This window comes from Puma concolor, chromosome E1, assembly GCF_028749965.1.
Source record: "Puma concolor isolate L17-30 chromosome E1, mPumCon1.1.hap2, whole genome shotgun sequence".
Lineage (NCBI taxonomy): Eukaryota > Metazoa > Chordata > Mammalia > Carnivora > Felidae > Puma > Puma concolor.
Genome location: NC_141680.1, coordinates 24,219,348 through 24,233,637, shown reverse-complemented (window position 1 = coordinate 24,233,637; position 14,290 = coordinate 24,219,348). Strand labels below are relative to the sequence as shown.

The following is a 14,290-nucleotide window of genomic DNA, read 5'->3' as shown; positions in this document are numbered from 1 at the left end:
TTACTGAGTACCTAATATGTTCCAGGTACCAAAAGATGGGGCCCAAAACAGTGAACAAAACACCAACCCCCTGTTCTCATAGAACTTACATCCTAGTTGGGGAAAAACATTCAGTGACAGTGAAGTTGGGGCCCATCATGTTTTCTCATGTTGTAATCCTGGAGGGACTGGATGCCAATAATTGACACTTACTGAACACTTTCTATGTACCAGGCAAAGGGCTTGATGCACCTTGTCTCTCATTTAATCCTATGCCAACCTTATTTTCAGATAAGGAAACAGACCAAGTAGACTTCCCAAGATCACACAACTAGTGAGTGGCAGAGCCAGGATTTGAATCCAGATTTTTTATTGCTCTCCAGCCTGAGCTCTTAACCACAACTCTCTACAGCAGCAGCAAATATTTACTAGATGAACAAAGAAGTGGATGAATGGTTAACCCTAACTATAGTGGTAGCTTGGTGTTTGGCTTCCATGATACAAACATGAGCAACATGTTTAGGTTTTTCATTTACTTATTAATTTAAGCTTCCCCAAAGTATGGATTCTGTTGAAAGTAGATTTCCTAAAGATTAAGAAGCCTCATTGTCATTCATGTTTCATGGGCAAGGCAATCTGTCTTACAAATATAATGATGATTTCCCTCCTGCCCCCACCCCAGTTTTATTGAAAAATAACTGACATATATCACTGTATAAGTTTAAGGCATGCAGCATGATAGTTTGATTTATATCTATTGTGAAGTAATCATATTTTAATTCAAAAATTGTGCAAAAGAAACTATCACTCTAAGTTCTATTCTGGGTTTGTCATAAAGTCTCTGTATTAGACTATATAATGACCCCCAAATATATTAGGTCCTAGTCCCTGGAAGCTGTAAATGTTACCTTAAAAGGAAAAAGTCTGGGCAGATATGATTAAAGAAGATTATTTTATTTTATTGCTTTTGGGGCGGGGGGGCCCTGGGTGGCTCAGTCAGTTAAGCATCCAACTCTTGATTTCAGCTCAGGTCATGATCTCATGGTTTGTGAGTTTGAGCCCCCTGCTGGGCTCTGCACTGACAGTATGGAGCCTACTTGGGATTCTCTCTCTCTCTCTCTCTCTCTCTCTCTCTCTCTCTTTCTCTCTGCCCCTCCCCTACCCACATGCATGCACATGTATGCTCTCTTGCTCTCTCTCAAAATAAATAATTTTTTTTTTAAGATTTTATTTTATTTTATTTAAAAAAAAATTTTTTTTAACGTTTATTTATTTTTTTGGGACAGAGAGAGACAGAGCATGAACAGGGGAGGGGCAGAGAGAGAGGGAGACACAGAATCAGAAACAGGCTCCAGGCTCTGAGCCATCAGCCCAGAGCCCGACGCGGGGCTCGAACTCACGGACCGCGAGATTGTGACCTGGCTGAAGTCGGCCGCCCAACCGACTGCGCCACCCAGGCGCCCCAAGATTTTATTTTTAAGTAACATGGGGCTTGAACTCACAACTCCAAGATCTAAATTCGCACGTTCTACCAAATGAGCCAGCCAGGTGCTCCAAAGAAGAATACTTTAGATAATCCAGTGGGCCCTAAATGCAATGCAACCACATGTATCCTCATGAGAAGGGGAAGGGGGAGATCTGGCACTGAAGAGAAGGTAAAATGACCATGGAGGTGGGGACTGGTGATGGGGCCACCAGAAGTTGGAAGAAGCAAGCAACAGAGACTCCTCTACAGCCTCCAGTGGGAGTATGACCTGCTGTCACCTTGGTTTTGGCCCCATGATACTGATTTTGGACTTCTGGCCTCTAGAACTGTGACAGAACATATTTCTGGTAATTTGTTAGAGCAGCCACAGGAAATGAATACAGTCTCCCACAGAGATCCCCCTACAAATGAATTCACCTCCTTCCCTGCCTCCAGCCCCTTTCTTGGCTATTTGTGTTTCTTTCTAGTACCTATCAATTCCTGGCATGGTGTATGTTTGTGTATTATTGTAGGCTCCTCCCACTTGAACATAAGCACCACGGGAAAAGTGACATTTTTTTAACCGCTTTTCTCCCCATGCCTAGAAGAGTAGGCACATAGTAAGTACTCAATAAACATTGGTTGGATACATGATTGAATGTCATGTTATTGCCACCTGGAGAGCTCGGAGATCACATCAGGGATACAGTAGCAGACATCACAGCATGACCTACCACTTTTAAAGTGCCACTTTAAAAGATATCTGAGGGGCGCCTGCATGGCTCAGTCGGTTAAACATCTGACTCTTGATTTCAGCTCAAGAGTCATGATCTCACAGTTTGTGAGATCGAGCCCTGTGTTGGGCTCTGCACTGAGCATGGAGCCTGCTTAAGATTCTCTCTCTCTCTCTCTCTCTCTCTCTCTCTCTCTCCCCCCCACCCCTCTCCGACTCTCTCTTTCTCAAAAAAAAAAAAAAAATCTGAGATAAAGTCTAGTCTCAGACAACCCTGTTTTTCATTTCTGCATCAATTTCTGTTTCCTACTTTATTCAGGCCCCAAACCTTGCAATGGCCTTCAGAGCCTCTCCTTCCCACACTCTATGTCCAAACCACCGGGAAATCTTGGTGCTTTCAAATTCTCTTCCTTCAAGGGGACACTCACAATCCCACTGCCTCTCTTCACTTCCATTGCCCCTCTGCCACTCCTGGTCTCAGGCCGATGACAGCAATGGCTTCTGATGTTTTTTTGCCGTCACTCTTGGCCCCTCCGTACAACTCAGCAGCCAGAGGGATCCTCTGGAAACATAGTTACATCTTGTCTCTGCTTCGTTCATGACTCTCTGATGGCTCCTAGATCCCTCAGAGGAAAAGCCAAGTCCTCACAGCAGTGCCTACAGATGGCAGTGACAACTGCTCTCTGTCATTTGTTGTCATATCCCACATCCCTGACACGCCATTCTGTCACTCAGCTCGAGCTCCTCTAACCTCCCTGCTTCCGTAGAAGTTTTTGTCATCACACACACACATCCAGTTACTGCTTGTTTCCCCCACTAGAATGAACTTCAAGAGGGGAAGGATTTCAAGATTTTGATTTTAAGTAATCTCTACAGCCAAAATGGGGCTCGAACTCATGACCTTGAGATCAAGAGTCGTGCGCTCCACTGACTGAGCCAACCAGGCGCCCCAAGAGGGGAAGGATTTTTATTTATTTGGTTCATTGATGTACCCTCAGTGTCTAGAACAATGGTGCCTGGCACATAATAGGTGTCAGTAAATATTTCTTGAATAAATAAATGAGAAACATAATTTTGGACTAGGTAATGTTTCCAAAATCAAAGGGATACACGGAAGGACTTATAAAGCTCAGGAAACCAGGCACATTTTCCTTATACTGGGATTTTTTTGTTTTTGTTTTTTAAAAAAATTAGCTTTCTCTTTTTATCCCTTTCGTAATTGAGAATAGTTTGATGTGATTGGCTTAGTAAGGATCTCTGGACAATAGGGCAGAGAAAAGAAACCTGCCTTTTGGGAATATGACAGTATGTAAGAAAATTAATTATGTGGAAACTATAAAGAAATATGTCGTTTGTGTTGTACGATTTGTGGGCGTAAACATACATACACGGACTGTGTGAAAATTGCTTTGATGAGTCCCGCTTTTGATGTTACCCCCACCCCCCTCACTTTGTTTGCTCTGCTCTGCTGTCCCTTAGAACACATTTCCTCCCTATACATGCACACATCTCCGTACAGACACCCAGGAAAAAATGGTCATTCAGGCGTGTGTCAAGTCCTGCACACCCCAAAGATTCATTTAAAAAATACAGGCATGTTATAAATCTTGGCTGACAATCTAGTATTTGCCTAGCCAGAATGACCTCTGCACCAGAACTGGGGGCAGAGAGAAGGAGGAAGAGAGGGAGGAGAAGGAGAAGGAGAGGGAGAGGGAGTGGGGAGGGAGAGAGGGGAGGAGGAGAGGGGGAGAGGGAGGGAGGGGCAGGCTTTATAGCCATTTGGTTTAGTGGACTGCAGCTTCTCATGAGTATTCAGCCTATAGGATGCAATCGGGATATGTTTGAAGTATTATAACATGGATATGTCATATATCACTGCATGGGCCCCTATCAGCAATCTCACATTCCAGAGCAGATTTTGACAGTGTTTGTTTGAGTTAATTCCTAATTCGAAGGGAACACATCAGCCCTGATTTTCCTTGGGAAGAAGTTTGCTCCTGCTTCTTCCTGACCCACACCATTGCTTGCTTGCTCTGGGCACTCCTCTGGCATGCCCCCCACCGACCCTTAGGACCACTACCAGCTGCAGTCTCAGCCTCCTGGCTCTCATACTTCCTGCAATGGTCACCACATTTCACCTCCTTCTTTCCCTTTAGGAGACAAAGACTCTCTTCGGTCAGGCCTTTCTCCTTTCCTCGGATGCCTCCTTCCTGACTCATCCTTGGTCCCTGGCTGGATTTGCCATACACCATAGAAATGAAGAAAATCACTTTACCAGCTGTTTTATCAAGCATCAGATTTGTGGTGAGGTTATCTGGAAATAGCAACAAAGCCTGGAAGACCATGCAAGATGTCACTGTGGGATGAGAGAGTACTGATAACACAACATACCAGCTACACTTCCAAGTGTCTCAACTCATTCACTCCTCAAACAACCTTATACAGGAGGTACTATTATCATTACTCAATTTAATGGAGGACACAGAGGATGGGGTTAAGTGCTGGAGTTGGAGATTCTAATCAGGGCATTCTGGCTCCCAAATGAATACCAAAGACCTGCCTCCAGCCATGGGCCAAGAGCTCAGATTCCCTGGGTGTCTACTTTGTGTTCTTATCCCCCTGAATCTAGCGGCTAACCCCCCAGTTATCTCTGCCTTAGTTGGGGGAAGAGTCCACTGTTTGGCATGGAAAAAGTTAATGCATTTGAAGGCAGGTCTTCATTACTGATTTCATTTCCATGAGTGTTAAAATGAAATCTGCTTCCCCAGAGCTTTTCCCAGAAAATGACAGTAGGTCATGGGAAAACAGAGCCATCTGTCTGTCAGTCTGGGCTCCAGGTGTAAAGAGAGGCCCTGGAAATGTCAGTCCATATAGTTCTGGGGGAAGAATGAGAGTTTTTAGTTACAAGTAAATCTTCAGAGGGGGTAATTCCACCTGAACCCTACGTGGTGGCCTCCTTGTCCCTTGTAGAGCCAGTATAGAAGGTCCCTGCTTGATGCAGAAGGGAGGTGCTAATCTTGCCAGGGTTGTCTTCTACATGTCTTGGTTTATATAGGGTTTGGTTAGGAAAAGTCCCTAGAACCTTCCCCAGCCTACCTATCCTCACTCCCCTCAGCCTCCAGTTCTGCCCACGACTGCTTGGATGAAAAGACCTTCGGCATTCTCGGGGCTATCGCAATAATGCAAGATCTAAAATGTACCCAATTAAGATACTTGTTCCAGAAACAACGTGAGTCCAGATATGGGGTTCCAACTGAGGCTCGGGCTTGAGGCCTGTATTCCCTTCCTCATCCTGGAACTCACAGGAGCTACCCAATAGGACATCTCAACTAGTGACAGGGGATCTTGGCCTCTCTTGACACGTGGTGCTTGGCAGTGGCCCGCCCCAGCTCCTCTCAACCGAACTAGGAATGTTCTTTTGACCACTTCAGCTCACGTGACATCGTCCAGGGGAGCCGGGAACCAAAGGAGGTCGGCATTTCCTTATCTACCCATCCCTGTCCTGGGCACATAGTAGGATACGTACTCAGTAAATCTGCCCAGATCACCGCGAAGTGCGTCTTCAACTGCACCTATTGCCTGCGACCTGCTCAGCACAATTCCCTCGTTCACACTGCGCCTGGCAAATGCTCTGACTTGAAGCAAGAAACCACATGCTGGTAGGTCTCTGCTGTATAAGAGGAGATGGCAAGGAAGACAGGTACATCCTCTTTCCTGAAGTCAGCACTGGATTGTTTGTGGCAATGTCCTTGCTGGTGGAGTGTCCAGGCCTTTGGCTTTTATTCGTCAGCATCCTGGCCCAAGGGGCAAAGCTGGACAGGAGGCGGCAACCACAAGAGTTTTCCCATTCTCCTAGTGACTAACAGCTCCATAGAAGGAAGACTGGGATTAACGCTTGAAACGAGGCCAAAAAAGTTACCCACAGGGTTTCCATTCTTTCCGCTTTTAATCTGTCCCTATGACCAAGAGTCACCAAGAGCTGGCTCTATTCCTTTGTTCCTGTGAGTTGCAGGGAAGACAAAGGTGTGGGCTCCCACTGTGGCCAGATTCCCTGGTGGTGGGGGTGGGGGGTTGTGGAGTCTGGCGAGGGGAATTAACTCTTCTTACCTTAGCAGTACAGCTGGTGTGAAGACACTAGGACGTGTAGCCATGAATCCAATGGACTAAGTGGAAAACTCCAAGGAGAACAGGAACCAGGGGCTCTTGGTGGAACCGGGGCAGGGGAAATGTCAGAGACAGAAATATGAGACTCTGGGCGGTGATAAAATAAATCATTTTAATGGGAGGCTTTCCGAAAGGGTAACTTTTTCTTGTGCTATGAAGCAGCCAGTTTCCTTGCCTTGGGGGTTTCTTGGGTGGTGTCCTGACTGAACCCCTAGCCCCACTGGGAGCTAGGATGTTAGTCTGACACTATGTTCAGCCCCTCCAGGATCCAGAGGTGTGTCTTAACATCAGGAGATTGGAGTCGGCTGGCAGTCAGTCCCAAACGTACAGTGCCTGTGTGTGTCCAGGCCTGAGGGAAAGGGGCAGAGGCTTCACTTCCGACTCAGGATACGTCTCCGTGGGGGGAGAAAAAAAGGGGGGAAATCACTTTGAAAATTCAACTCTGACCTTTACAAAGAAAACTAATAGACACTTTAGTATTATATACAGGGTAGGGGCGAAAGGGAGTGGAGGGGAAATTGCACTTAATTACAGTAGGTTATAGTTTACACCCATTGGACAAATTTACTTCTTCAAAAGAAATCTCGAGATCAGCTGGGAGGGGTGGGGGAGGGGGGGAGTCTGCAGATATTTACAGTGTGTTTGGCTCAGTTCAACAGCACGTGTCCTCCTCCTGTCAGTAACAGATTCAAGTTTTCACATCAGTTTGTTCGATGAAGGAGCATAATGCAGGCACGACAGCGTTCTCTCTTCCTCTTCTGCGGTTTCTTGTCTCCCGCCTGTGGGCGGGATGGGAGTACTTGACGTCTTGGGAGAGGCATGGCAACAATACTGCTTAGAAGGGAAGGGCTGCGCCTCGGAGCGGCTGTCTGAAGCGTCAGCAAGATGTCAGGTAAGCAGAGACCTCTCGAAGGTGCTTGTCAGGTCACTGGGCTTTTCTGTGACAGCTGCCCGGAGGGTGATGGTGTGGAAAATAGGGTCCTTGTTGCTGTGCACAAAGCAAGTGATGTGTGGTCATCACCAGGCTTGGAGAGGGCACTGCAGAGAGAGCAGAGAGAGCTCAGCCGTGTGCAGTTAGCGGGGACAACAGCCCTTGGTTTGTCTTCTCCAGGGGAGCCGAGACCCAAGTCAGCCGGCAAAGGGCCGAGGACCTAGTGCCTGCTCGATGCCACAGTGTTGGTCCTGAAGCACACTCCCTTTAGGAACACTCGGGAGCCAGATCTTCTGGCCACTTCAGAAGAGAGAAGTGAATTGCTGGGGACCTTGAATTAATCATAACTCACTGACCTTTACTCTGGAGTCAAGCTCCTCTTTCTTTGAGAGTGGGTTTTTACTTTAATGTTTGTTTATTTTTGAGAGGGGGGAGGGGCAGAGAGAGAGGGAGGCACAGAATCTGAACAGGCTCCAGGCTGTGAGCTGTCAGTACAAAGCCCGACGTGGGGCTTGAAGTCACAAACCGCAAGATCATGATCTGAGCCGAAGTTGGAAGCTTCTACCCAGGTGCCCTGAGAGTGGGTTTTACGATGTGCTCAGTGTGGGTGCAATGGCAGCTGGACAGGAGCTTTTGCCTCTCATGGAAGTCAGGGTCCTGTTCCTAAGACCTCTAAGGGCTGGGGTCCCCTAGACCATTGATCCCCAAACTTCAATGGACCTAAGAATACCAGACATCCCGTGAAAATGTGTATTCTGATGGAGTGGGCCTGTGGTGGACCTAAGAACCTGCATTTCTAATCAGTTCCCAGATTGTGCCAATGCTGCCGATCTACTTGAGCACATGAGAAAATGGCCACTTGCTCAAATGACCCATCAGGGAAGGAGTGTGGGAAAGTGCTCTCTGTAGGCTTGCTCCTAATAGGACAAGAGACCTGGGCTGAAGGCCTCTGATGCCCAGACGAGGGCAGGAGACCCCAGAACAGATGGAGAAACCCCCTGAGAGGAGTCACCCCTTCCAGAGCCCTCGGCCTCATTCATTTCAACCGTCATGGCACACCATTCCCGTCCTTTTCCAGGGAGGCCCTTTTTGCTTCCCTCTGTCTCTTCTTTCCCTTTCACTTGTTTGGGCATCTTAGGGGAAAGTTCTGCCTTTTGACTTAATGGCTCTTTCTCTAAAGACTCTTCCCTAAACACTCAGGAGCACACATAAGTGTGTGCGCACACACACACACACACACACACACACGCACAGCCCCCCCTACCATTACTACGAAAGGCCTATTATCCCATTATTATCTCATAAATCAGTGCTCCCAGCCATAATCCTGTATGAGGTTGCCATTATGCCCATTTTACAGATTAGGAAGATGAGTTCAAAGAAAATGAATTGTCCAGGGTTTTAGAACTAGGACAGCATAGAGACAGAAATTCAAACTGGTTCCGGGTACCCTCCTGGCACATGTTCTTTCTATTATGCTCTGAGGTTAAGAGTCTTCTACTGGCTTTGTGCTCTTGGTCAAGGTATTCTCTTTGTGCCTCAGTTTTTTCATCTGTAAAATGGAAGTTGTAGAGGGATCGGGTGAGCCGATACATGGGAAGTGTTCAGAATTAACACTGGGCTACACAGGGTGGTGCCCTAGTCTGTGCGGTCCTCGAGCCCTCTTCAGAATGCGACTGAGCTGTGCATTCATTTGAAGGGACCAGTTCTGACCCTTTTAAATTCTTGAGGCCCTTGTCAGGGTCCTCTGATACCCTTTGCCTCCTCTTCCTCCCGTCGCCCACCCCCACTTTTGAGTCTCTTTACTTCCCACTATCAGCCCTTTTCCAATTTTCAGATTTCAGGGAAGGAGAGAGAAAATGGCTTGTGACCTTGCAGGTTTCAATAGAAGAGCAAACAAGAAGGGCAGATAAGGAGACGCCAGCGAGATTCTATGACCTGTCATTAGGGATGGGCTTCCCAGCTATCAAATGTTTGCTCACATAATAAAATGGTGGCAGAGCCCTAAATGTTGTCAAAGGAACTAGAGTTATTTGTCCCCTTCAGAGTCTAAACACAAACAGCTGATAAGGGGTGCGCTGTGGTCCCTCAGAACCAAGGCCTGGCACACCCAGCCCCTCGGGGGCCTTGCCCAGAGGATCTGAGGGAACCTCCCTCTGAAAGGGGTGGTAGCTGTGGTGATTACGTATGGTAAGAGCTAACATTTATCGAGGTCCCACTGTGTACCAGGCACTGTGCTAAGGAAAGACTTTACTCACATCATTGTATTGGATTCACACATCAACCCTTTGAAGCAGGTAATTATATTCATTCATTTAATACATTTTTGAATGCCTTCTACATACTTAGCACTTTTTTAGGCACAGGGGATGCAGCCACAAATAAGACCCTGTCCATACCCTCACAGAGTTTATATTCTAGAGAGAGATCTGAACAATAAAGTGAATGAATATATATGTATGTGTACACACATGTGTATACATATTGTACATATGTGCACAAAATAAAACAATAAAGTGAATGAATATATATGTATGTGTACACACATGTGTATACATATTGTACATATGTGCACAAAATAAAATTTCAGATGGAGATGAACACTGTAGAAATATAAGCATGATGACAGGTTAGGGTGATTTGAAGGCAAAGGGAATAATTTATAGAGGGGAATCAGGAGGGGCCTCCTGGAGGTGGTGACATTTGAGCTGAATGAAATGAGGGAGCAAGCATGAAAAGATGTGCATTATGGAATTTGGGGGGCAGAAGAGACCACAAATGCAGAAGTCCTGAAGCGAGATCACTTCAATTCTGGTTCAGCTGAAGCTGGGTGAAAGAGGGAGGAGAGGAAGGAAGTGAGAAGGGCAGGGCCGGCAGGGGGCTGATTACACGGCAGGAGGCCTTGGAAGCCTCCATTTCAGCTTGGTTGCAATGGGACACTATTGGAGAGTTTTGACGCGGGTGGGGGTGACATGATTGGTTTCCCCTCTTAAGAGATCATTCTGGCTCCTGCGTAGTGAACAGACAGTAACCACCACCGTGGGGCAGGAGTGGACGTAGGAGTGAGAAGCTGGGGCCAGTGCAGGGCATCAGTGAGAGCAGGGGCTGGACGGTGGGGAGTGAGAAGTGCTCAGATGTGGGATGCAGAGCTTATCCATGGACTGGTTGTAGGGCGCGCAGAGAAGAATCAAGGAGACTCCCAGGTACCTCACCTGAATAACTGGTTACCATTTCTGGAAACGGAGAAGCCCCAGGACGAAGCAGTGCGAGTAGGGAGAAACGGGCAAAATGAAGAGTTCCTATTTTGGTGAGGCTTGTCAGATACACCGGGCATTTGCATGTACATGCCCGAGCTGCACCGGCTTTGTAAATGGGCCACTCAAGGGAGAGGTCTGTACTGGAGACAGAAGTACACGATCCATCAGTGTGTATGCTTGATCCAAAGCCATGGGATTGGGGATCACCCAGGAGTGAACACAGAAGAGAATGAGTGATAGGGCCCTCCAACAACAAAATGTTGGGAAAACAAGCTGCCAGCTATGGAAATGAGGAGTGCCACAGTGGGGGAGAACCAGGAATGGGTATCGTTCCAGAAACCAAGTGAAAAAAGGAGGGAGGATCAGCTGTGTCAGAGGCAGAGGTCGGAAAGTCCCCATTGGGTTTGACAATATGGCGGTACTTGTGAGCTGGACCGGAGAGGTTCTAATGCGGTGTCAGGACAAATGCCCATCAAGAATAGCCGTAAGACAGAATTGGGGGTGAGGAAGTAGGGACCGTGAGTACAGATAACTTCCTGCTGTTATTAAGTTAGATTAATTATGGCTCCATTAATTAGAAGTAATGATTATACTTCAAGGAAATTGAGGCCTAGAAAGATTATAAATAACTTGCCCAGGGTCTCACAACAGAAAAGTCTATGCTCTTAAACACGAGGAAGGTTATTTCCTTCTACCTTCTGAGTGTGGTCACAGGGAGGCCACGGAGAAATAAAGGCTACTTACAGTCTTCCTTCCTCAGGGTTGCCAGCAGGGGAGGCCAAGTTCACCCCAGCCACCATGGGCTGGGTGTTCTGGGCCAAGCACCAAGCTAGGTATTTTACAAGATTTATAGCATTCAGTCTTTTTAATGACCGTCCAGAAGAGGAATCATTATTTTCATGTTACAAATGAGGAAACCGAAGCTCAGAGAGGCTAGGACTTTTGCCTGAGGTCACCCAGGTAGAAGGTGGTAGAATCTTGGGCCTGGGTCTGCCTAACTCCCAAGTCGGTGCTCTTAATCATCACACCATACTGGCTGACCACCAGCAGAGATGGTTGGAAGCTGTGGAATAGTTGCCAGGGATTTATGGCAAGGCTGTCCACCTCCCTGTCAGCACACCTGACTGGTGGCTGCTCTGGGGGCCCTCTCCTGACCTCTCTATAAACTAGGAAGTGGAGCTGTAGGCACAGAGGTTGTGGAAACAGGATTCGGCTCTCAGCCTGCCCACACTTGTTCTAACCAAGGTCGGTGCTTGCTGCGGTCTGGTTTCCAGACTGGCGGGGCATTGTTTTGCAGGAGCTCAGGCACAGACCCACTCGTATGGTAACTCGCCAGCACCCAAGGTTGAGGAGGGGGGGAGGCATAAGCTCTGGAAAGGACGGAGGGCAGGAGCTGCAGGTGAGACAGTCCCACCCTGAGATTCCTGAAATGTGATCCACAAGGCCCTGGGGCACGTCTGTCCTGACAATGGAAAACACTGGGATCAGATACAAGTTCAAATCCTGGTTTTAGCCTTTTACCTACATAACCTCAGGTCATTTTTATGAATGCTTAAAAATGGATATTAGAAGGAGAGCATTGCCTAATGGATTTGGAGTGAGAAGAGCAGTAGTCTGGAAGTCGAGTTCCAGGTTCATCATCTGTGTGAATTTGGCCAGATCCCATCCCACCTCCGAAGCTCAGTGTTTTGCTCTGTAAGTCAGCCTCGCAGAATGGGTGGGGAAGGTTGGCCACGAAAGGTAAGAATGGAAAAGCACCCAGAGTGCTGCTATGGAAATGGGAGGCACTCAAAAAATGTTAGTTCTGAATTCATTCACTCACTCACTCACTCACTCACTCACTCACTCACTCACTCACTCACTCATATTTACTGAATGTCTACTATAGCCCAGGCATTTGGCTAAGCACAGAGGCATTCCCTGCTCTATTTGCTTTTATCCTGGGAGTGAACCTCCTTTGACCCCATGTAGTTCAGTGAGTTACATTTTGAAGAAGTCGATAGAAAGTATCTCCTAAAGGATCACAGGTGGCAAGGAGAAACAGGGGGTTAGCACTCTGAGTACTTGACCATGTACCAGACACTGTCTCCTACACTTTGAAGATCCTGTGGTGGGGGGTGGGTAGGATTTCCTCCACGAGAGACGCAGAAGTGGTCTCGCAGGGTGAATCAACTGCCCAAGGTCACATGGCGAGTGGGGAAGGAACCAGGATTAATGCAAGGCTGCTGGGCTTTCCTAGAACTCTGGGGTGCTTCTACAGTAGCACTGCCCAGGATGTGTCCCTCTGCCCGGAGCTTCTGTGCACACTAATGGCCCCATTTGAGACACACAGCAGCATGTGAAAGATTCAGAGAAGCCCCGCCTTGTGGTGTCTAACTTTAACCCAGCCGTTCACCCAATACTTATAATGAAGGGATCTTCCCCTCCTCACACCATGTGCCCCCAACTCCCAGCAATGGTCTTAAAACTCCTTTTGGAAAATAATACTTTAAAACAAAGAGAAAGCAGAATTGCCACCGGAACTCATTTCTGACCCTTTGCCTTGGGAACAGAGTTAGTGCAAATTTTCTTCACCTTGGTTCTTTCTGCCGTCAGGAGGCAGCACCTGTACCCTCACTTGACTTCATTCTGCCCTTCTCCCCGCTTCCTCTTCTTCAGTTTGTAGGAAGGAAGTTTCCTGATTGGAACACCTACGTGGGCTAGATTTTACTCTTGTTCCTGACCGTTAACTCCACAACAGCAGCAAATACCATGGGTATTTTAGAGATGGATATTGGAAGACAAATATTGTTTAGGTGGAAGGAGTCTAGGATTTAGAGCCAAAGCCCAGAGTCTAAAGGTCCAGCTCTAGAAGTGATCACCTGTTGGACCTTGGGAAGGTCACTCTCCACCTCTGAGCCTCAGTTCATTCCTTTGTACTAAGGAAGTTTCAATAAAAAGAAATGATGAGATCCTGTTCATGAGAAGTGTAAACATAAAATGCTATGTGAATAGTTTTATCCTAAGTGTGATCATCCTTCTTATCATCCCAGAAATGAATATACTACCAGACTCCTGGAATATCCAGGGACTTAGGGACAACTTCACGGTGGTTCTAGAGGGCTGTTCATGCAGCTTCAAGGTCGGCTGGCCACTCTGTCCAGTTGGAGGGGAGACGCCATTTGGGGGCCAGATGCTCAGAGAGCATCTCCAAGTATTTTGATTAAGAGACAATTTCCTGAATTCAGAGGGCCTGTTTCAACAAGCAAGCATCAAAGTCAACTTGGGGAAGACAGGAATAATTAATCACAGCCCTGTCTAGGGCTGACCAAGCGGCAGATGGATTGATAAACCTTTCAAAGGGGAAGGTATTCCCAAGCAGGGCTGCTGCGCCTGGCTGCCCCCCTGATTGAGATTTGTGAGCACAGATAAATGTTTTCCCTGCTCACTACAAAGAGTGGGAAATCGCACGGGAGTCGAAGGGCAGGGCAACAGGGGGTGTCCTTTCATCTTCCATTGGGTGAGAGAAGAGTGGCAGAGCCGGTCCCACACAATGCTCCCTCTCTCCCACCTCCAGAGCCCAGCTCTGGAGGCTGTGTGTGTGTGTGTGTGTGTGTGTGTGTGTGTGTGCGCGCGCGCGCACGCGCGCGCGTGCACGCATTTCATGAACGCACATGCACACACCCAGGACATGCCAGGCCCTTAATCTACATGACCTCATTGAATCTCCAGAATAAGGAGATGTTACAACTCTCATTTTAAAGCTGAAGAAACAAGGGCTC

General features: G+C 47.4%; 1 protein-coding gene across 7 annotated transcripts in view; it reads right to left on the bottom strand.

Moving 5' to 3' along the window:
* Nucleotides 1-6,434: 6,434 nt before the first annotated feature.
* The window catches only part of HNF1B (HNF1 homeobox B), a 54,925-nt gene continuing 47,069 nt past the window's right edge, over nt 6,435-14,290 (bottom strand). For all 7 annotated transcript variants that reach the window (XM_086686678.1, XM_086686679.1, XM_086686681.1 and 4 more), the window contains one exon: nt 6,435-7,379. In XM_086686678.1, coding sequence (XP_086542804.1) covers nt 7,267-7,379 — 113 coding nt within the window. In that variant the 3' untranslated portion in view covers nt 6,435-7,266. The remainder of the gene's footprint in view (nt 7,380-14,290) is intronic.